The sequence below is a fragment of the Mandrillus leucophaeus genome, unplaced genomic scaffold (assembly GCF_000951045.1).
Source record: "Mandrillus leucophaeus isolate KB7577 unplaced genomic scaffold, Mleu.le_1.0 Scaffold670, whole genome shotgun sequence".
Classification (NCBI taxonomy): domain Eukaryota; kingdom Metazoa; phylum Chordata; class Mammalia; order Primates; family Cercopithecidae; genus Mandrillus; species Mandrillus leucophaeus.
In genome coordinates, this window is record NW_012107253.1 from 95424 (window position 1) to 119927 (window position 24504).

The 24504-nt window shown below is 40.8% G+C and overlaps 1 protein-coding gene across 1 annotated transcript in view; it reads left to right on the forward strand.

The window, feature by feature from the left end:
• LOC105555147 (leucine-rich repeat-containing protein 37A3-like) overlaps window positions 1–22976 on the forward strand; it is a 26389-nt gene extending 3413 nt beyond the window's left edge. Inside the window, 13 exon segments of the mRNA XM_012001950.1 lie at window positions 1–418; window positions 584–1101; window positions 2854–2925; window positions 5753–5824; window positions 8974–9045; window positions 9718–9798; window positions 12554–12625; window positions 13209–13283; window positions 15219–15337; window positions 17510–17781; window positions 18046–19317; window positions 19910–20014; window positions 22851–22976. The exon segment at window positions 1–418 is cut by the window's left edge and continues 3 nt beyond it. Of these exon segments, the coding sequence (XP_011857340.1) occupies window positions 1–418; window positions 584–1101; window positions 2854–2925; window positions 5753–5824; window positions 8974–9045; window positions 9718–9798; window positions 12554–12625; window positions 13209–13283; window positions 15219–15337; window positions 17510–17781; window positions 18046–19317; window positions 19910–20014; window positions 22851–22913 (3211 nt within the window). The 3' untranslated portion in view covers window positions 22914–22976.
• Window positions 22977–24504: the final 1528 nt, after the last annotated feature.

Below are 24504 nucleotides of genomic sequence, written 5' to 3' on the forward strand. Positions count from 1 at the left end.
GACAGAGGTTGAACTTTCTCCAACCGTGCAGGAGACCCCAACTCAGCCTCCTAAGAAAGTTGTACCCCAACTTCTAGTATATCAAGAGGTAACAATTCCAACACCAGGTCAGGATGAAGCTCAGCATCCAATGTCATCCAGCGTCACAGTTCAACCTTTGGACCTGAGACTTACCATCACTCCAGAACCCACTACGGAGGTTGGACATTCTACAGCCCTGAAGAAGACTCTAGTTCCTCCAAAGCACCCTAAGGTGACACTTCCACATCCAGACCAGGTTCAGACTCAGCATTCACACCTGACTCAAGCCACAGTTCAACCTTTGGACCTGGGGCTTACCAGCACTCCAGAGCCCAGTACGGAGGTTGAACCTTCTACAGCCCTGACAACTACAGCTCCTCCTCCAGAACACCCTGAGGTGACACTTCTACCTTCAGACAAGGGTCAGGCTCAGCATTCACACCTGACTCAAGCCACAGTTCAATCTTTGGATCTGGGGTTTATCATCACTCTGGAACCCACTAAAGAGGTTGAACTTTCTACAGCCCTGACGACTACAGCTCCTCCTCCAGAACACCCTGAGGTGACACTTCCACCTTCAGACAAGGGTCAGGCTCAGCATTCACACCTGACTCAAGTCACAGTTCAACCTCTGGCCCTGGAGCTTACTATAACTACAGAACCTACTACAGAGGTTAAACCATCTCCAACCACAGAGGAGACCTCAACTCAGCCTCCAGACCCGGGGCTTGCTGTAACTCCCGAGCCCACTACAGAGACTGGACATTCTACAGCCCTGGAGACGACTACAGCTGCTCGTCCAGACCAGGTTCAGACTCTGCATCGAAAACTGACTGAAGTCAGAGATCCACATACTGAACTAGAACCTACTCAGGACTCACTGGTGCAGCCTGAAAGTCACGCCCAAAATAAGGCTTTAACTGTACCAGAGGAACAGAAGGCCTCCACAAGCACCAACATATGTGAACTCTGTACCTGCGGAGATAAGACGCTGTCGTGTATTGATCTCAGCCCAAAGCAGAGGCTCCGCCAAGTGCCTGTGCCAGAGCCCAACACCTACAATGGCACCTTCACCATCTTGTAAGGATCACCTTTCCCCAATTGTCCTCTGTGTCCTGCTTGACATAGCAGCCTTTTCCTGGAGGCCTTCCTGGGCTTTCTTTGTCTCCCCAAGCCATCCTGACAACTGACTTTCTGCTTTCACCTTTGCTTGTCAATTCTCCTTTCTCCTCATTCTCCTTCATTCTCCTTTAATGTTAGACCCCTTCTCCTCTCTTTTACTTTTACTCCAGTCTTTTGCTCCTACTCGTTTTCTTATCCATTTTTATTTAGCCCCATCACATCATTGCTTAACCGCTGCTCTGCTCCCATTTTTGCTTCACCCTCTTTACAGCAACCTTTCCCCCTCCCGATCTCAGTGATGAGGCTCTAAGTGGTTAAGAGTTGATTCCGGAGCCAGGCTTCCTGGGGTTGAACCCAGGTCTATTTTTCGCTTGGTGACCCAGAGCAAGTTATTCCGCTCTGTGACTCAGTTTCCTCACATTTCAACTGTGAGTTATGCTAGTTCCCATTTCATAGGATTGTTGTGAAATTTAGGTGAGTGAATATATGAAACACTTCATCAGTGCGTAGCGTATGTAGGAGTGTTGGCTGTTAACATGATTACTCAGTCCTTTAGTTATGTCTACAACTCATCGTTGTCCCTGACTTTCTATATGTAGCGCTCGTTTTGTGTCAAACCCAGGGCCAAATATGCTACTGTCTCCAGAACATGAGAATGATAGGAGGGAAGAAAGATAATAGGCACAAAAAGGGAGGTTTATATAATTAATTACTAAAAGATAATGCATACTATCAGTGCTAGAATTTACCAGAATCTGTGATCGTTGAGGTGTGGAGATCAGGGAAAGCTACATGGATAAGCCAAAACTTTACTTGGATCTTAAAGAGTAGCTATAATTTGTTAAATAGAAAAAAAATGGGAGTACAGTCTAGGCAAAGGCATTGCTACAGGTATGGTTGGAATTTAGTAGATCAATCTGGCTGCAAAGAATTAGGTGAGGGAGCAATGCAGATATGATTATGTAAAACCTTGACTATCAGCTATAGGAGTTTGAAAGTTACACAGTGAGGTATGGAAAGCCATTGAAAGTTTCCAAGCAAGAGAGATTAAATGATCAAAACAGGAGGATTATTTTATTTTATTTTGTTTTTTGCTTTATGTTCAACTGTAGACATGCAAATGATTATTTTAGAATCCATATGTAATGTGTCCAGAAAGAAAAGCTTAATTCAGGGAGACAGAATAGAAAAGTCTCGCAAAACGTAGGAGTAAAGTGTGAAGGGGCCAAATCAGGTCGGTTGTAATAAGAGTGGAAAGAAAAAGCCTAGGATGTTTCAACAGAGGGCAAGGCTTTGGTGCTACCTGGCATAGGGTTTCTTTCTACTTATTTATTGATAGTGATAAGCTTTTGCCCATTTTTTCTGTTGAATTATTTACCATTTTTGTGTTGATTTGTAGGAGTTTGTTTAGGCACATAAGTGCTTTTGGATAAAATGCTTACATTCAAAGTAATTAACTGGCACTGTCTGTCCAAGAGATGTGATAGATAGGAAGTTAAGCTTCCAGGAGATGCCTTATCATTTGTGCCAGTGGCTCGGCATTGTTTCTTGATGAATTGTGCAAACTGGGAAGCTGATAGCTCTGGAAATGAGAAAGCAGGTGTTATTTTCTGTTTCTGAATATCCTCGACAAGGTTGCCATGATTCCTTTATTTATCCTCATCATTCTTTTCCTACCTATTCAAGGATGTAAACTGTGTTTCTTCACAGAAATTTCCAAGGAAACTATATTTCGTACATTGATGGAAATGTATGGAAAGCATACAGTTGGACCGAGAAACTGTGAGTATATTCTCTCCAAATATGACAAAAAACTAACTGCATTGTAAGATCCTTCTCGGTCCAGAAATTTGAGGTCGGTACCTCTGAGAAAAGATATTTCCCTTCCATACCCCAAATCAACCTCTGTGGATTGCAATCCTTTGGTTATTTTAAAATTAAATTTGGTAGGCTCTCTAAAATAAGAGGCAATTTAAATTTATTTTTTATTATACAGATAGTACATGGTTATATTCTTTTTTTTCCTCTTTTTTTTTTTTTCAGAGACAGGGTCTTCTTACTTTGTCCCCCAGGCTGGAGTGCAGTGGCACAATCACATCTCACTGCAGCCTTCACCTCCCAGGTGCACGTGATCCTCCCACCTCAGCCTCCCAAGTAGCTGGGACCACAGGTGCATGCCACCACGCCCAGCTAATTTTGTATTTTTTGTAGAGACAGGGTCTTCCCATGCTGCTTAGGCTAGTCTTGAGCTCCTGGGCTCAAGTGATCCTCCCACCTTGGCCTCCTTAAGTGCTTATATTATAGGCATGAGCCACCACCCCCAGCCCGTGATTCTATTTTTAATGTATAAAAATGCAATAACAGGTATAACAGAAACCCTCCTTGTGCCCTACTCCCTCATCCCTGAGGTAGTGCTACTCTGTATTTAGTATACATGCTTCCAGACTTTTCCCCATTTGCCTACATTCATATTTACATAAAGCAAAATAGATTTGCATGTGGTTTTTAAAATCTTTTTTTTTACATAAATGGTAACATTTTGCAACTTGATTCTTTCACTTCATGGTATCACTTACATGATATCATATCATAAGTGTATCACTTATATGATATGATATTCTTTCACTTCATGATTTCTTTCCTTCCCAGTACTCAGACAGTCACCCCATTCATTTAAACTCCTGCATAATCCATAGTCTGGATGCATCGTAGTTTATTTAAGAATTCCCCCATTGATGAATGTTTAGATTATGCTTAGTTTTCTTGTTACATGCATTGCTGCAATGAAATTCCTGTACATGCTTTTTTGTCAACATGGGCAAGGATTCCTGTAGAATAGGTATCTAGAAATGGAATTTTTGGGGTGAAGACTATGTAGATACAAAATTTTAATTGCCCTCAAAAATGTGCCAACTTATTGTCAGCAGAATATAACAGCATTCATTTCCCCCACACCTTTCACCGCTGGGTATTCTCCAACTTTTTGTTGAAGTTATGCCTGAATAAAAGGGATTCCATCCAAATTTGAATTTTTCTGATTACTCATACATTTAATTAAGTATTATATGTTTATTGAACATTTGTGTTTCTTCTCTGAGTTTTCTGTCCTTTGTTCATTTTCCTGTTGAATTGTTTTATCATTTTCTTACTGATTTATAGAAGGAATTGGTTTAGACACATAAATGATTTTGGAAAAAATGCTTACATTCGAAGTAACATTTTTCACAACAGTTTGTTTGTGACATCATTAGTTCAACGTATATAGACAAGTCATGTATGAGTTCTAAATTAAAAATAAAACACATGCTAGGTGCAGTGGCTCACGCCTGTAATCCCAGCAACTTGGGAGGTCGAGGCAGGTGGATCGCCTAAGGTCAGTAGTTTGAGACCAGCCTGGCCAATGTGACGAAACACCGTCTCTACTAAAAATACAAAAATTACCCAGGCCTGGTGGTAGGTGCCTATAATCCCATCTACTTAGGAAGCTGAGGCAGAATTGCTTTATTTATTTTTTGAGACGGAATTTTGTTCTCGTCGCCTGGGCTGGAGTGCAATGGCGCAATCTTGGCTCACTGCATGTTCCACCTCCCGGGTTCAAGGGATTCTCCTGCCGCCGCCTCCTGGGTGGCTGGAATTACAGGTGCCCGCCTCCACGCCCAGCTAATTTTTATATTTTTAGTAGAGACAGGATTTCATCATCTTGGCCAGGCTGGTCTCAAATTCATGACCTCAGGTGATTCACGTGCCTTGGCTTTCCAGAATGCTGGGATTACAGGCGTGAGCCACCACGCCAGACCAGAAGTACATTTTAAAAGCAAGAAAATTATTGCGAAAGTCAGGATAGTGGTTACCTATTAGGGTTAGAGAGAGGGATATGATGGGAAGGGGCACTCTGGGGCTTCTGGGATGCTAGCAATGATCTTTTGTAACAATGTTTACATGGGTATCTGCTTTATAATTATTAAACTGAATATTTGGCCAGGTGAGGTGGCTCATGTCTGCAATCGCAACATTTTGGGAGGCAGAGACAGGAGGATCACTTGAGCCGGGAGTTTGAGACCAGTCTAGGAACAGAGTGAGACTCTGTCTCAGAAATTAAATTAAATTAAATATAAAGAACATTGATGTCCTGTGCACTTTATGCACACTGTAGTTCTCAAATTTTTTTGATGGGGAAAAAGTCTGAATAGCTTCACTTGCAGCCCCGACATGGTTCCATGTGGGGCTTTCATAATAAGGTTTAGAGAAAGAGGAGGAAATGGAGGTTCTGCTGATCTTGGTGCCATCCAGAGGTGGATTCTCAAAGGGATTTTGTGATCTAGAGAGGAGGCATGAAATATACAATTTGGTGGGAAGAGTGGGTAGCAGTGTGCTTGTGTGTTTGTGCTTGCATGTGTGTGTGTGTGTGTGTCTGTCTGTCTGTCTGTGATGGTGGAGAGAGATGGACACAAAAGGGAAAATGTAAGGAAAGGTTTGAATGAAAGCAGAGCAGATACCAGCATCTTGAAATGACCATGACCCAGCTTTCCCCCACATGCAGGACATAGTCCTGTGCGGCAAGTAGTTGTACTTTGCATTGTAATCTAGAAATAACTTTTTCATTTTCCAGAATTCTCAATGAAAATTATTTGACTGAATTACATAAAGATTCATTTGAAGGCCTGCTATCCCTCCAGTATTTGTAAGTTAGTTAATCACATTTATGAGTTTTTAGTCATATTATCTGTAAAATGAATAAGGGGTTCAAATTAGATAATTTCTAAGATTTCTTCCAGCAATAAAATTCTGCAATTCTGTAAGTTTGTATAGGGTCTCAGCCCACCTCTAGCATTAGCTACCTCCTATGCATTTTCAGTTTTTAAATTATATAGACAAAATATAGCCAGAAAAAAATTTCACATGGTAATAAGATCTGAGCAGTGACTGACACCCATATGAACCTTGTTTTATAAGGGTTTACATACCATCTTCTTCTATTCAATCTGCAGTCAGTAGATCAAATGTAATCTAAAGTCTGTTTTTCAATAACCCATTAAGTTAAGAATGATTTTTGCATTTTTAAAGGACTGAAAAAAAAAAGAAAGAGAAATATGCAAGAGACATCATATGTGGCCCACAAAGCCTAAAATATTTACTGTCTGTCCTTCACAAAAAAAGATTTGAAAAAGTTGGTTTAGTAGGATGAAAGGAATTAAAGTTAACTTCAGATTGTTGCCTAAAGGAGAAGAAAATATAGACCACCTACATTCATTGGAACATCATTAATCCAGAACTTTTTGGTAACTTAATTGGAATTAAATTAACATTTAAATATTTAAAATCGGCTGAATTATATAAATAATATTATCAAGAATATTGAGCTACCAAGAGAATAGACTGGTATTAAGGATTTCAGTTCAGGAATTGTTATATTAAAACAGATGTTTAAAATCATGGTAAAGTGGTAGAGCTAGAAATGTTTACATGAAGTAAGCATGTCAGAAATGCCCCGACTCTTCACTAATTACGAAATAACTATCTCCCCAACCCTGTTACTAAGGGATACCTGCATAGTATTTCTGTCTGTTTAGAGACAAGAAGATACTATGTTCATTGCTATGAAAGCTTGATTCTTATCCTTTGTCCATAGAGGTGTATATGTCATTAATCCTTATTAAGTTCATCAGTGATGCTCTTTTGAAAACAGATTCTTTCAAATGTAGAAGGCTTAAGGAAAGTGGGTGTAAAGACCCTCAAGTGGATGTCAATGTGCTACAGAGACCATGAAGTAATAAAACTATGTTTCCTTTAAAATAGTCATTTTCCTTCTACTCACTCCCCTAGCCATTCATTCATTCATTCATTTATTTTTATTATTATTATTATTATTATTTTATTTATTTATTTTTTTTGAGATGGAGTCTCACTCTGTCATCCAGCCTGGAGTGCAGTGGCGCAATTCGGCTCACTGCAAGCTCCACTTTCTGGGTTCACGCTATTCTCCTGCCTCAGCTTCCCAAGTAGCTGGTACTACAGGCGCATGCCGCCTCGCCTGGCTAATTTTTTGTATTTTTAGTACACTTGGGGTTTAGTACATTTGGGTTTCACTGTGTTAGCCAGGATGGTCTGCATCTCCTGACCTTACGATCTGCCCACCTCAGCCTCCCAAAGTGCTGGGATTACAGGCGTGAGCCACCGTGCTGGCCAGCTATTCATTTATTTTACAAATATTTGAATTTACTTTATTTCCATGTGTCAGTTTTAAACATGGTGTGCAATGCAGATGAGCAAAACCTAGTCCATGCTTTCAAGGAGCTCATGCTCAGAAAAAATGGGATGAAAAATAACTACATTAAGAAGAAATGGATGTGGGCACTAGGAGGGATAAATTGTTTCCGAAGCATAGAAGAGGGGAAAATGACTTCAGTTTGGACCAAGGAAGATGTTACTAGAACAATGCCGTTTGAATAGGACTTTGAAGGGCCATTGTGTAACATCGGACAGACATCTTGGGGACAGTATTCTAAACTTGCAAAAGGAAAATGGGAGAAGGGCAAAGCGCAGGAAAGTGTTCGAGGAATACCATGAGTACCTGTAGAGTACAAGGAGGGAGAATAGGAAATTGGAGCCAGATCTTCTAGGGCTTTGAATGCCCAGCTGAGGAGCCATCATGGGGAAGCGTGTTACCGCAGCAGTGCTGCAGATAGATCTGCATCACAATCCCTGAGAGGGGCGTTAGACTCAGTTCCGGATCCGCCCTCGTGGTTACTGATTCAGTTGGTCTAGAGTGGAACCAAGAATTTGCATCTTCAATAATTTCCCAGGAAATGCTGGTCTTTGCAAACCACTTGTGGAGAGTTTATCTGATGACTGTGTGCAGGATAGTTTAGGAAGGGAGAGACTAGATATGGAGACGTCAGCCAGACAGCATTATTCCATCCAGGTAAAGAGGGAGGGAGGCCGGGCGCGGTGGCTCACGCCTGTAATCCCAGCACTTTGGGAGGCCAAGGCGGGTGGATCATGAAGTCAGGAGATCGAGACCATCGTGGCTAACACAGTGAAACCCCGTCTCTACTAAAAATGCAAAAAATTAGCCGGATGTGGCGGTGGGCGCCTGTAGTCCCAGCTACTTGGGAGGCTGAGGCAGGAGAATGGCGTGAACCTGGGAGGCAGAGCTTGCAGTGAGCCGAGATCGCGCCACTACACTCCAGCCTGGGCGACTGAGTGAGACTCCGTCTGGGAAAAAAAAAAAAGAGGGAGGGACAGGCCCCATCACTGTATAACTGACAAAATTGCTTTCATGAATTACTAAAGCAATATAAAACCAAAAATGAATTTCTGTTAATATGATAGAAATTAATATGATTTGAATTAGTTCAAAGTTATGTATTAAGTAAAGGGGTAACTTCCTTTCAAATGATGTGAAAGGATGTCTTTTATTTCTTCTGATACTGAACTGGCTTAGGAAAACAGACCTAAACTAGGAAGGTGTATAAATGTGAGGCTATTCATTTTAATATTAGAAACTGTATATAGAGATAAAAACTTTGAGCTTATAGTCTAGGATTTGATGAGACGACAAAAGGGCATCTAATCAAGTCTACTGCTCTCAGGAAAAATTCATTCCAAAGTCTATTAAGTTGTATATTTTATTTATTAAAACTATGAAGGTGAGACTCTAGGAGAGGTATGGGCAGGGTTAGGGGCTCTGGAAAGTTCAAATACAAGTCCAGACGTTTAGAGTTGAGATGAAAAATGTGTATTCAATGTTACTCTAACCTCTTGCTATTATTCATACTAATCTACATCTGATAACTTACCAAGGCAATATTTTCCTTTTATTTTTCCTAGGGATTTATCCTGCAATAAAATACACTCTATTGAAAGACGTACATTTGAACCACTACCATTTTTGCAGTTTATGTAAGTTACAAATATAACTTTATTACATTTGGAATTTTTATAAAACTTAATTATAAACCTCTTTACTATTCATTTTGAAATATGATTAAAATTTCACCAGTAGAAAGGTACTAAAATTATATAGCAAATTCTTTTTGTCTCTAGCAAGGATTCTTGTGAGAATTATTACACAGATCATAGTGAATCATCAGAGAGCAGTGGTTCTCAGCTGATGTGATTTTGTACTCAGGTGACATTTGGTAATGTCCAGAGACAGTTTTGGTTGACAAAACCGTGGGTGTGCTCCTGGCATCTGGTGGGCAGAGGTCAGAGATGCTGCTCAACATCCTCCAAAGTATAAGACTAAACATCCTCCAAAGTATAACACAGACCCCCATGGGAAAGTTATAGAGTCCAAAATGTTGATGGTACTGAAGTTGTGGAATCCTGTTCTAGAGAACTAAAGACCACTTCACACAGGTATTTACTGAGCATTCACTGTTTTGTAGCTAATGCACCACATGTGCAATGCTAAAGTATAAATCATAAGCCAGTATCTTCCACAGTGAGATTTCCTTAGTGCATACAGGAAGGATTGAGGTTATGTTCCATCCTATGTAAATTAGAATCACAGCAAATGATAAATGTTCTGAAATAATTTTTTTTTCCTTTGGCTTATGCCTTTTTTTGTAGAAATCTTGGTTGCAATTTACTCACAGAACTGAGCTTTGGAACATTTCAGGCCTGGCACGGAATGCAGTTTTTACACAAGTTGTAAGTGAAATAGAAGATGAATGCAAGTAACCAACTATATTGTATAAAAACTCATACAATTATTGGTTAGCTGGGTATAAGCCCATTATGAACTCTGAAAAGTGTGTCTTAAGATCCATTTGTTTTTCTCAAATGGAGAAACTAAGGTACAAAGAGGCCTAGAGACTTACATAGTTTATGTATGACTTGCTCTGCTTCTCCTAGTTCTGACCTATGGCATGGTCAAGAAAAGGCATCAAAGAAGTGACCCTCAAATTAGCCTTGTTGCTGGGCGGGGTGGCTCAGGCCTGTAATCCCAGAGCTTTGGGAGCCGAGGCGGGCGGATCACCTGAGGTCAGGAATTCAACACCAGCCTGGCCAACATAGTGAATCCCCATCCCTACTAAAAATACAAAAAAATTAGGTGGGCATAGTGGTGCAGTTTTTTGCTCCCTGGAGGGCTTTGTGTAAGCTTCCTTCCTTGCAGCTAAATGTTGCAGACATTTAAGCAGTTAGAAACTCTGCATATGAGCAGGAATCAAAGTTAAATCCAAAGTGTAGGGCCGGGTGTGGTGGCTTATGCCCTCCACCAGAGAACAGGCTCATTAGGTCCCTCCACCAAGAGTATTTAGGTAGCATCAATACAAATGGGTTAAACTCACCACCTTTACTAAGCACTTTATATACTGTGAGGCCCTCATAAGAATCTGGTGGCCGGGAGCGGTGACTGATGCCTGTAATTCCACCACTTCTGAAGGCTGAGGTGGGTGGATCACTTGAAGTCAAGAGTTCAAGACCAGCCTGACCATCATGGCGAAACCCCGTCTCTACTAAAAATACAAAAATTAGCTGGGCATAGTGGCGGCCACATGTAATCCCAGTACTCAGGAGACTGAGGCAGGAGAATCACTTGAACCCAGGAGGTGGAGGTTGCAGTGAGCCAAGGTCATGCCATTGCACTTAAGCCTGGGTGACAGAGCAAGACTCTGGCAGAGATGGGATTTTACCATGTTGGTCAGGCTAGTCTGGAACTCCTGACCTCAGATGATCTGCCCACCTTGGCCTCCCAAAGTGCTGAGATTACAGGCATGAGCCACCAGGCCCAGACAATAAATGGAAACTTTAACTCAAAAGAAGGAAGGAAGGGAGGACGGGAGGAAAGGAGGGAGGGAGGGGCGGAGGGAGGGAAGGGAAGGAGGGAGGGAAATGAAGAAAGAGAAAGACAGAAAAAGAGAGAGAGAAATAAAGAAAGAAAAGAAAAGTTTTTAAAACCGTAAGGTTAAAGTAAACCCTTTTTCTTCATACAGATTAAGCACATGAGTTCAGATTACAGATTTGCTTCTTAATAGCTTAGTGACCTAGGACAAGTTGTGTAACCTCTCTGTGCCTCAGTTTCCTCATTTATAAAATAGGGCAATAATAATATCTACCACCTAAGATTATTGTGAGGATGAAACGTGAAATGCTGATCACAAGTACGTAGCAGCCTAATAGATACTCACTGTAATAATTACTATTTTTATAATTTCTGCAAAAGTACAGTGATGATTCTTGGGTTAACCTAAAGGGTGATTTTCTTTTATTTCTTCCTGTTTCTTTTCTTTTTCTTGCTCACTTTAAAGAATTAAAAAGAAAATAGATTCCCGCATTTTGCAATAAAAATTCATATCAAAATGAATTTATTCATTTTATTGACATGTAAACAAAATGTCATTTGTTTATTCAATAAACATTTATTAAATCCGTAGTAAATTTCAGACATCATGCCAGGCACAGGGATGACAATGACAATAAGATGCGGTCTCTGCCCACAAGGAGCTGATAGTCCAGGAGACTGACAAGTAGACAGGTGATTACATGCAATGTAACAAAGGCTGTGATGTCATAAAAGAAGACAAGTGGGAGTATGTGATGGGAGTATGGTTTTGACCCGTTCCTTCTCTTAGATTTATCCCTTTTTCTTTGGCTATAAAGCAAAAGAATTGGTCCTATTTTTTTTCCTTAACTGTGCAAATTAAACCATAAATTTGAAAAACTTTATAAAGATAAAAGGCAAGCAGTCAGGTACAGTGGCTCATGCCTGTAATCCTAACACATTGGTAGGCCGAGGAGGGTGGATCACCTGAGGTTAGGAGTTCAAGACCATTCTGTCCAACATGATGAAACCCCGTCTTTACTAAAAATACAAAAATTAGCTGAGTGTGGTGGCGGGCACCTGTAATCCCAGCTACTCAGGAGGCTGAGGCAGGAGAATTGCTTGAACCCAGGAGGTGGAGGTTGCAGTGAGCCGAGATAGAGCCATTGCTGTCCAGCCTGGGCTACAGAGCAATACTCCATCTCAAAAAAAAAAAAAAAAAAAAACTAAGAAAAAAAAATAAAGAGCAAGTTGAATTATGGACGAGCAACTTGAATTATGGAGGACACTAGAAATAGTTTTCCTACAGAGTCGGGGCTTCCTACCAACATAGTCACTTCTAGGGTTTTTGACCTGAAAAGTTCTGTGGCATATTTTTTCTTTGCTATCCACTTTTTGTGTGTGTGTTTTTTTTTTTTTTCCTATTTCTTCACCTCTTTCTCTCCTCTACTTTATCTTCTAGAGACCTAGGTAGTTCCCAAAGGAATAGTGCTTTACGAAGTCTAAGGGTGATTTATTAGGTAAAAACAGAATTTTTTTTTTTTTTACCAATAAGTTCCATACCAAAATATGAATGTAAACTTTTTATGCAGTTTCACACATTGAAAATGCAGGCAATTTTAATTTCATTGCGTTTTTCAGAATTCTCAATCGCAATCCTCTGACAGCTGTTGAAGATCCATATCTCTTTGAACTGCCGGCATTAAAATATTTGTAAGTACTATAGTACTCTCGAGTCATGAGATGATTTATGCTTTTTAAATTTGTCATCAAAGATTAAGTATTTTGCATTTAGGCTAAAATGTCGTAATTTAAATTTTAACTGAGTTATTGAAAAAAGTTATTGGCAAAGAAAAGGATTAAGAAAGGATGTGTAATGGTCAAGACAGCCAGCAGGGAAAGAGAACAGTGTTGAAGAGCCCGTATAGATTTGGAACATGTAGACACATGGAGGAATATTACTTAACCAAGAAAGTAAAGAGGAATAGGTGTTCGTTATTCTAAAAATGAAAAGAGTAAATAAAATAAGATGGTGAATGCAATATGAAAATGAGAAGATAATGGTAAAAAAAAAAGGTGTAAGTTCTACTCTTGAATATCATTAATTTGATGACGCAAATCAACTTAAATTTCTTTAATAAGAGCTCCCTGGAATTCAACAGCAAAGAAACTCTTGAAGTGGCTTGTTGTATAGAGAAGCCAAAATTGAAGTAATCACATGTCCTTGAAATACCTTTTTAAGTGCAGAATTTTTTATTGGAGTTCATATCATGAATATTTTGGCTTTCTTCTTCAGAGACATGGGAACAACGCAAGTTCCACTTGCAACACTTAAGAACATTCTCACGATGACTGTTGAATTGGAAAAACTGTAAGTTATTTTTTTCTTAGATTTATATTTACTTAGTTGGTTTTTTAGGTTTGTTTTATTTTCTTAAGTCAGGTTTATTGAGATATAATTTTCACATAATATTCACCCTTTATAAGTGTATAGTGTATATACATTTGAAAATGTATAGTTACATAAGCACCACCACGTTCCCAGTACAAAGCATTTCTGTTATCTCAAAAAGGCCCCTCCTGTCCCTTTGTAGGCAATCCCCTCCTCCCACCATCAGCCCCCGGTAACTACTAATCTGATTTCTGTTCCTATACTTTTGCCTTTTTCAGAATGTCTTATAAATGAAATCAGGTAGCATGTAGCCTCTTGGGTTTGACTTCTTAAGATTAACCTTGAGAATTTATTCCAGTTACAGAGATTGTTTATATTTCTCTGAAACTGCCCCCGATAAGCCATAACAACAAATTAATTAATTGTCTTGGTTATCTCTTTTGCCCAAATTTACATTTTGAAAAAAATTCAAACATGCCAGAAAGATGAAAGAATAGTACAGAATCCAATTGAAGATCAGGCAGTGCATGTCATGTCTTTGTTTCCTTTCATCTAAAACATTCCTCTACTTTTTTTGATCTTTCATGACATTGGCATTTTTTGAGTCAAAGATAGTTGTCTTGTAAATTGTCCCACAATCTGGATTTGTCTGTTTTTGCATGAGATTCAAGGTAAGCATTTTTGGGAAGAATACTGCATAGGTGATGTATCCTTCCTGCCTCGTGACCGCAGGTGGCTCATAATGCTAAGTCTGATCACTTGTTTAAGATGATCTTCCAGATCTCTCCACTGTAGTTATTTTGCTGGGTGTGGTGGCTCACACTTGTAATCCCAGCACTTTGGAAGGCCGAGACAGGCAGATCACTTGAGTCCAGTTTTAGACCAGCCTGAACAACAAGGTGAAACCCTGTCTCTACTAAAAATAAAAAAAAAATGAATAAAAATAAAAATTAAAAATTAATTAGCTGGGGTGGGCCTATAGTCCCATCTGCTTGGGGGGCTGAATTTGGAGGGTCGGTTGAGTCCAGGGGGGTTAAGGCTGCAGTGAGCTATGATTTTGCCACTGTACTTCAGCCTAGGTGACAGAATGAGACCTTGTCTCATAAAAAAATAAAAAATAATTTTTCCCTTTGGTAATTAATAAAAAATGTGTGGGGTGGTACTTTGAGATCAGTGAAGATCCTGTTCTCAGATGTCTTTTCACCCAAATGTGCATCAGTGATAATCCTTGTCTGAATCAATTTTTATTACATTGGTGGTTGCAAGGTGACACTTTAAAAAATTCTGTCATTCCTTCTACATTTATTAGCTAGCATTATTTCCTTAAAGAACAACTCCTCCTCGTTTTTAATATCAGTCTTCATGGATTTTTTATATATTATGTTGTAACTTATTGTTGTTACTCTTTTGAATCCTCAAATTGTGCAGATTTGGCCAATGCTATCTCCATTATTTTTTTAACCCCATAATCCAGGTTAAACTGAGCTATTTTTAATGCCCAGAGTAATTTATAGTATTTCTCACTCCCAACAGGAATTGAGAAAGGGCCTCCAGAAGTTGGGGGCTTATTCAGACTCTTCTTAGAAGTCTACCTTCTTCCTGTGTACGTTCAGCCCAAAGTGAGACTTTGGAGTTGGGAAGAAATACTTCTGAATTAAACTACTGATCAGTGTCACCCAATTCTAATCCCAACCACCTTTATTCTAGGCATACCATACTCACTGCCATGCTTACCCTTTGGTTGGGCACCTCTGTCCTCCTTCCTATTGGCCTTCTAGTTCCTACCCAACTGTTCAGTACACAGGCCTCAATAACACCTTTTTGCCCAGCCCTGTGGTAGTGTTGGCCTGCCTCCTTTACCTTCTCAAGTAACTGCTTTACCACTAATTTATTGTTTTGTGTTTTCACCTGTAGGATCTTACCTAGCCATATGGCCTGCTGCCTCTGCCAATTTAAAAACAGCATTGAGGCTGTCTGCAAGACAGTCAAGCTGCATTGCAACAGTGCATGTCTGACAAACACCATACATTGTCGTGAGTCTAAATTGCCTGGTGATCGTTATATTATTTTAAGTATTTGTTTTTAAATTTTTTATTTTTAATTGATGATAAAAATTTAAGCTAATGATATAATTGATTTACTCATTCAGATTTAAAGTCCCTCAACTTGTGAACTCCTCCCTTGCTGAGACTTAGGTTCTCAGTTATTATTACAAAATTTAATAATGGAACTGTTTCCTATGCATAAAGGACCAAGAGAAAGGAATGGGAAGACTAGGGAATAACATTAACATCTACACACTGTGTACTGTGCTGTCTGCTTGGTGCTTTGCCCCCAGTGATAATTTCTTCATGTACTGCAATGTACTGTGTAAGCTGGTTATATATGCATGAGGTTTCAAGTACTCTGCATTTTAGGACAGATGTAGATCTGGTTTTGTTTTTGTTTATGCAATTTTATAAGAGTACAGGTGATGCTGTTTTATTTGAAGCCGGAGAGCTTCTGGTTCCATAACCAGAAATTGCTACCTGGCTCTTCTAATGAAATGGAGGGCTTTTCCATGCTTAGACCATCGAACGCTGAACTTGCTCTGAATTCAAACCTTTCCATTCACAGAACAAATACGCAAGTGCTTCAAGAGTTTTTCTGTAGATTAGGTTTATTAGCACCAACTTCATGACTTCTAAAATGTGACTGCTTTCATGTACAGATAGCTTGAAAACTGGTATCTACCAGTAATATGGGGTGGATAATTAATAATGCTTGGCTACTTATATGAAGACAATGTTACTTATTTTTCAGAATTTTTTTTTTTTTTTGAGACGGAGTCTCGCTCTGTTGCCCAAGCTGGAGTGCAGTGGCGCGATCCTGGCTCACTGAAAGCTCCGCCTCCTGGCTTCACGCCATTCTCCTGCCTCAGCCTCCCGAGTAGCTGGGACTACAGGCGCCCGCCAAGGCGCCCGGCTAACTTTTTGTATTTTTAGTAGAGACGGGGTTTCACCATGGTCTTGATCTCCTGACCTTGTGATCCGCCAGCCTCGGCCTCCCAAAGTGAGAATTTTTTTTTAAACCAATTAAACTATTCCCTTCTCCCCAGGAGGTGGGCAGAACAGCATTGGTGATCTCCTTTTACAGATGAGGAAAAACAAGATCAGAGGTGCTAAGTGCTGTACCTTGTGTCAGGTCTTCTGTCCCAATTCTGGGTTCTCCCCAAGCCCATGTTTCTCCTTTCTCACAATCTTTACTTCTTCCTCTGACCTTCAGCACCACCCAAAATACTTTTAATTCTGGAAAAGAAAGCCAGCTGCACACGGGCACACTTGACCTTCATGCATTCAGAAGCTTTGGATGGTTCCCCATCCAGAATATTAGAGATGAAATGAAAGCAAAGTAGGCATCTGACAAAAGTTGCTTTTTCCCTTCTGCATTTTGGGACCTCAAGTAATGTTTATCCAGAAACTGCTGTCATACCATAGATTCATTGTATATTTAACAACATAGGCATACCATCTGGCAAATTAAAAATCTCTTAACCTACACCCTGGATCATTGCCCACATTTAAGAAAAGAACTAGGGTGGACACAGTGTTTTTTCCATGTCATGTGTTCTGTGATGGGGCTGCGATACGTGGGAGCAGAGAATGGGGTGGGTGGGTGGAGCGTGTACCAGATGAGAATCTATCAGCAATAGGAGGGGCTCTCCAAGTTAGCATCTCCACCCTGCTCCTCTCAGAGGACCGCCTTCCATTGCATTCAGCTGTGATGGTAGCAAGAACACGGGTACACTGAGGACAAGGAGAGAGGGAGCCTTGTGCTCTCTCTCTGCATCTGAGGCAGGACAGCACAGGGTACGGAGCAGTCTGCAGAGAAGCCAGCTCATCAGGGAAGCACTTATCTTCCACTTTGGGCTTTGACTGAGCACTGGGCAACTGGCCCCTGGGGATCAACGGAATAATCCTAAGCAGAGTTACTCTATGTCACACTATGGAATGTTCCAAGTAGGTGGCCATGTTTTCAAAAGATGTCTTTTCTCCTTTTGTTGTTGCCATTTCATAGGTTTAGGATTGGGTGTGTGTTTCTCCTCTCTGAATGGCACTCGAATGTTTGCTGATTCCTACTCTGTGTGACTGGGGTGTACAGCTGTGGACTGATGCATGCTGTCCCATCATCTTTCATGATCAAAGCAGTCTCTTCTTTTTTCACAGCTGAAGAAGCATCTGTAGGGAATCCAGAAGGAGCGTTCATGAAGGTGTTACAGGCCCGGAAGAAGCACACGAGCACTGAGCTGACTATTGAGCCGGAGGTGCCCTCAGACAGGAGTCGCATCAACTTCTCCGGCTTTGGGAGTGAGCAGCTAGACACCAATGACGAGAATGAAGTTATCAGTGCATTAAGTTATATCTTGCCTTATTTCTCAGCAGGAAATCTAGATGCGGAATCAATATTGTTACCGTTCACTAAACTGCTTTTTGCAAATGTGCAAGATCGCGATAGGCCCCTGAGTATTTTGAAAAACAATACAAACAGCCCTTCTCTTCAACCTGCATCCAACAGCTCAACTTATGAAAATAAATTGAGAAAGCTATATTTGCTAGAAAAGATACTAGATGCGGAAAAACAAGAAAAAATCAATGAAGTTAAAAGGGAAGAAAAAACTGCCATGCTTATGCACACCAGCCTTCTAGGTAACAAATTCAAACGCCAATTATTTGAAAAGAAATTAGAAACTGTCCAACCCCAGGAAAACAGCCTGGCAAAGATTCAAAGTGTAGGCAACAACCTGCAGAGAATGAACAGAGTCCTCACGGGCCCAAGGAGCATCCAGAAAAGGCACTTCAAAGAGGTGGGAAAGCAGAGCACCAGGAGGGAAGAGGGTGCGCAGGCATTTGTGGAGAGCGCTGCCCAAGAAAAAAGGCTCGGGAGCCCAGTCTCAAGGGAGCTGGAACAGCCTCACACAGAGCAGGGACGTGAGAAGTTAGTGGGAAACACCGTCTACACCAAGCCTTCGTTCACCCAAGAGCTTAACGCAGCAGTCTCCTCTGTGCTGAAACCCTTCTCCATGGGCGAGCCTTCTGCCTCCACCCCTGCAAAAGCCCTACCTGAGGTCAGAGACAGATCGAAAGACTTAACCCACGCCGTTTTCATTTTAGAAAATGCAAAGGCTAGAGTTACAAATATGAAGGCTGCTAAACCAATCGTACATTCCAGAAAAAACTACCACTTTCATAAAACTCGCTCCCGTGTGGCCCACACAACACCCAAGGTCAAAAAGATTAGAAAGTTGAGAAAGGAAAGTTATCTCGATAGACTGATGCTCGCAAACAGGCCGCTGTTGTCTGCAGCGAAGAGCCTCATAAATTCCCTTTCACAAGGGACTTTTTCATCTTTAGGAGACTGGAGTCCTCAGGAAAATCCTTTTCCTAAACTATTTGATCCTTCAGAACGTGTTATAGAGAACACTAATGTAAAGAACACAACTGCAAGAAATGCCTTCGAAGCAATCATTTTTATGGAAAACCCTACTATGCCGGAAGACACCATCTCTGAAAACACAACCTACAATCCTCCTCCTGAGGCAGATTCCGCTGGGACTGCGTTCAACTTAGGGCCAACTGTTAAACGAACCAATCAGACACAATGGGAATACAACAATGTGGGCACTGACCTGTCCCCCTAGCCCAAAAGCTTCAATTACCCGTTGCTTTCATCCCCAGGTGATCAGTTTGAAATTCAGCTAACCGAGCAGCTACGGTCCCTCATCCCCAGCGAGGATGTGAGAAGGTTTATTTCTCATGTTATCCGGACCTTAAAGATGGACTGCTCTGAAACCCGTGTGCAACTGACCTGTGCCAAGCTCATCTCCAGGACAGGCCTCCTGATGAAGCTTCTCAGTGAGCAGCAGGAAGTAAAGGCGTCCAAGGCAGAATGGGATACGGACCAATGGAAAACTGAGAACTACATCAATGAGAGCACGGAAGCCCAGAGTGAACAGAAAGAGCAGAAGTTGAGTGAGGTGAGGACCACACAGAAACATGAGACCCAGATTTCCCATCATTTAGTGTATTCCAGGAAAGTGCCCACACAGGAGAACCTGGGACTCCCAGGCCATAGCTTGTCCTGGTCATGTAACTTTGGCCATGACAGTGATCTCCCACTTGACTTATTTGGAGAGAGAAATAGATTAGTGCACAAGATGAACTGTAGGCCGGGGGTGGTAGCTCACATCTGTAATCCCAGCACTTTGGGAGGCCAAGGTGGGTGGATCACTTGAGGTCAGGAGTTTCAGACCAGCTTGGCCAACATAATGAAACCCTGTTGCCATAAAAAATACAAAAATTAGCTGGGTATGGTGACACATGCCTGTCCCAGCTACTTGGGAGGCTAAGGTCGGAGGATCACCTCAGCCTAGGGAGGTCAAGTCTGTAGTAAACTGTGATCTCAACAGTGTACTCTAACCTGGGTGACAGTGAGATCTTGTCTTTATTTTGTTGAGACAAAAATAAATAAGAACCTGTAAGCTACTCACCTGGAATACTGGGGTTTTGAAAAGTTAGTTTTCATTCTGGTTTTTTTTTTTTTTAATTAATCTTTCCTTTTTTTTTCAGCTCACAAAAGAAGTTCCAGGATATGGCTATAACAACAAACTCATCTTGGCAATATGTGTGACTGTAACACTGATTATTTTGATTACAATTTTCTGCCTCATTGAGGTAAGGACAATAATTAATTCAGGTTTTCAGAATGCAGTCCTGTCTTTGTGTGGATTCAGAGCTCACAAACTGAAAACCAAAGCCGCTTTCCCACCTGCTGCTACTCGACATTCTTCTTCAGTCGTTTAAGGTTGAGATATGCTTTGTTCTCTTACTGTAGTGTATATTCTAGGGTTTTTAAAGGATCCTCACTTCCAGGAGAGCTCTGTGAATTGAAAACAAGTGAATCCCGCTAGATTATTTTAAGAAGTTAAATTGATATAATAGCAAAATTTCTCCCTCCCAAAATGATGTCAACAACTAGATGTACTCACCAAGTCACCCTTACTCTGCCACTCATTTATTTCCTTGTTGCTGAAATGATGAAAGACATATAATCTCCACCTCACGGAGTTGTCATCACCCTGGAGAGGAAGGAGACAGCCAATAGAGAGAAGTATTGTCTTGTAGACTTACTAGGTTCACACAGTATCATCCTTCTCCAGTGTGTAAGGCGTTGTCTAAATAGGTCCAGTTAAAGCGCTACAGGGTAGCCATCTTTTAAAAAAATTGTTGGCCACATTTTTAAGTTCTCAGGGGAGGGGGAATGTCTCATACTCGAGCCCTCTTGAGCCTAGGCCCTCTGTGAGATGTGTCACCATTTCTTGGAGACCATGTGAGACATTCCCCCTTGGATTAGAGATGCTCAACCTGCATCAACATATCTAAAGCCTACATCTGGATACTCTGGGGCGAGTCCTGTTCACAGTGCCCATTCCTGGAGCTTGCCTTTGTTTGCCTTTTGTTCAATTACATAATGTATTACTTTTCCCAACAGGCCAGTGCTAGCATATTGGAAGTGATTTAATAAGCTGGCACCCTTGACGCTATGCTACCAGTCCAACCTTATTTGCCTCATTTACCATTTCCATTATTGTGGCAGCCCTCCATTCCAGCCAGAGCAGCCCCTCACCATACCCCAGTCACACCATCCGCATTTCTGCTTTTGTGCGTTTGTCCATCTAAAATGCCCTTATTTCACTCTGCCTGTGGGAGTGCCATGAATCTCTCCAAAGCCAACTCAAGTTCATCTTCATGCTTGAAACCTTCCCTGACTATTCCGGCCCTCCTGAGCCTAGTCCCTTTGTGAGATTTGTCACCATTTCTTGGACACCATATGAGAGGCTGAAGTGGGAGGATTGCTTGAGTCCGGAAGGTCGAGGATGCAGTGAGCTCTGGTCATACCACTGCACTCTAGCCTGGGCAACAGAGCGAGACCCTGTCTCAAAAACAGCCACCACCAAAAACTATCTTGGGATTTTAATAGGATTACATTAAATTTGTAGATTAATTTGAGAATTGATATCTGTACAACATTCTAGGAATGAGCTATCTCATGTCATGTGTTCATTTCTTGTTAATGTCTTTCAAAAGAGTTTTAGGGTTTCCATCATGTAGATCTTACACATCTTTTGTTAGATAAAAGATCTTTGTATTTCTGTTCCTAAATACTTCATACATTTGCATTGCCATTGTAAATGGGATCTTTCTTCCATTTTCTAATTGGTGGTACATCTGAAAGTATTTGAGATTTGTGTGCTGCTCTCTTGATTTTGTTTCTAGCCACCGTACTGAATCCTCATATTACTTCCACTAAAATCTTAGTTGATTCTCTTAGGCTTCTTTGACTGTCTAACATTTATCATTTCATATGCAAATAATGATAGTTTTGTCTCTTCCTTTTCAATACTTATATTCTTTCCTTTCCGTTTTCCTTTCCTTTCTTTTTTTTTTCTTTCTCAGGGCCTTGTTGTCACCCAGGCTGGAGAGCAATGGTGTGATCTAGCTAACTGTAACCTCAAACTCCTGGGCTTAAGGGATCCTCCTGCCTCAGCTTCCAGAGTTGCTGGGACTACAGGCAGGCAGCTAATTTTTTAAAAAAATTGTTTTTAATGTTGCCCCAGGCTGGTTTTCCAGCCACTTTAGAGGAAGGACTCGGGTTTCCTTTTTTTTTTCTCCTACTTTTAAGAGTTTTTTTTTTTATGAGGAATTGTCCGTTGAATGTTAGCTAAAACAGTCAATAGAATGTATTAAGTGCCAGCTACACGCAAGACCCTAAGTTAGATACAGTCAGCCCTCTTCATCAGCAGGTCCACATCTTCAGATTCAACTGGATGAGGCTGAATACTTGAAAAAAGAAACGAAAATACAAATAGAAAGTATAACAACTCTCACCATTGTACAATATCGATACATTTTATTAGTGATGACTTAAAGTACATGGGACCAGGCACGGTGATTCACACTTGTAATCCCAACACTTTGGGAGCCCAACCTGGGCAGCATAGTGAGACCTGGTCTTTACTAAAAATAAAAATTAAAATTAAAAATTGGCCAGGTGTGGTGGTATGCACCTGTAGTCCCAGCTGCTCAAGAGGCTGAGGTGGGCAGATCACTGGAGCCCAGGAGGTTGAGGCTACAGTGAGCTGTGATTGTGACACTGCACTCCAGCCTGAGTGACAGAGGGTGATCCTATCTCTAAGTAAGTGAATAAAGGATTTGGGGGGATGTGTGTTAGTTATATGCAAATACTGCATCATTATATATAAGGGATTGAGCATCCACAGATTCTGGTATGGTGTGGGGGCGGTATCCTAGAACCAGTCCCCCGCAAGATAGCAAGGATGACTGAACTGTGGAAGAATCAAAGCTCTGTTGAACAGCATACAATTCCTGTCTTCAAAAATCTTATCTCACCAGGTAGATGAGACTTAAAATGAATAAAAGGAATGAATACAGATTTGGAGATAGTGGTTGTTGTGATGGATAATCTTAATTGTGTTTTCTTCCAAAACAGATTCATTCCCACAAAAGGGCATCAGAGGAGAATAAAGAAGACTCATCAGTGTCAGGCCCCTGAGCCCAAGTTAAGGCATCCAGATGGCCTGGAGCCATGTTTTTTAAATTTTATTATTAAGTATTGTTCTTTACTTTGTGGTTGTGTTCCTCAAAATGAGGATTTTTAACAATAATAAAAATAAAGCTTGTTAGATCATTTTTAATTTTAATAAATTGGTTCCTGAAGATTTGACTAAAGAGAAAACTAGGCCAATCTAAGCAGAGTCCAAATGAAGTAGAAAGTCCGTAGAGAACGAGGAAAAAAGGAAATTGTTGAACCACAGACACAGTAAAAGGAAAAAACTGGCCAGGTGCAATGGCTCACACCTGTAATCCCAGCACTTTGGGAGGCTGAGCTGGGTGGATCGCTTGAGCCCAGGAGTTCAGGCAACCTGACAAAACCCCCATCTCTACAAAAAATATACAAAAATTAGCCAGGCGTGGTGGTGTGCACCTGTAGTCCTATGTACTTGGTAGGCTGAGTTGGGAGTATCACTTGAACCTGGGAGGTTGCAGTGAGCTGAGGTTGAGCTGTTACACCCCAACCTGGGGGGTGACAGGGTGAAAGAGTGAGACCCTGTCTTTAAAAAAAAAAAAAAGGAAGAAAGCAAAGAAAAAAATGTATATATATATATATTTTTTGAAACAAGGTTTGACTCTCACCGAGGCTGGAGTGCAGTGGTGCAATCTCGGCTCACTGCAACTTCTGCCTCCCAGGCTCAAGCGATCCTCCTGCCTCAGCTTCTCAAGTAGCTGGAACTACAGGCACGTGCCACCAAACCTGTATTTTTTGTAAAGAAGGGGTCTCAATATGTTGCCCAAGCTGGTCTTGAATTCCTGGGTTACAGTGATCCACCCACCTCGGCCTCCCAAAGTGCTGGGATTACAGGTGTGAGTTACCATGACTAGCCAAAAAAAAGTTGAAGTGTTAAAATCAAAAAGAAAATTCACCAAGCCATTTTGCATATTTTTCTGGAAAGATACAGAGAGAGAGATATATATGTGTGTGTGTGTATATATATATGTATATATAGAGAGAGAGATACAGATAGATCTGGACTATATACCTTATAGTATAAGGTATAACTTTGTTGCAGAAAGGACAAAGGGAACTGATTAGGGTTAAGGCGCATATATGTATGTGTATATGTGTGTGTGTGTGTATATATGTATATATATGTGTGTGTTTATGTTTTCCCAATTCCTCACACCACTCCTTTTTATTAATTTTTATTGAGATGTAATTTATACACCATAAATTCACCCATTTAGATAAACGCAGAATTTAGTGGGTTTTAGTATAGTATTCACAAGGCTGTACAGCCATCACCACTATTTAATTCCAGAACATTTTCATCACCCCAGAAAGAAGCCCCAGAATCACTGGCCCTACTCCCCATTTCCTCTCCCATTTCCCGGCAAGTATTTACTTACTTCCTATGAATTTGCCCATTTGGGACATTTCATATAAATGAAATCATAAAATACGTGATTTCACTAAATAAGACTTTTGTGTGTGACTTCAAACAGTTAAGTAGGCATAACATAACATTTAAACGCTAATCACTGCCCCCTCCCCCTACCTTTTTTTTGAGACAGGGTCTCACTCTGTC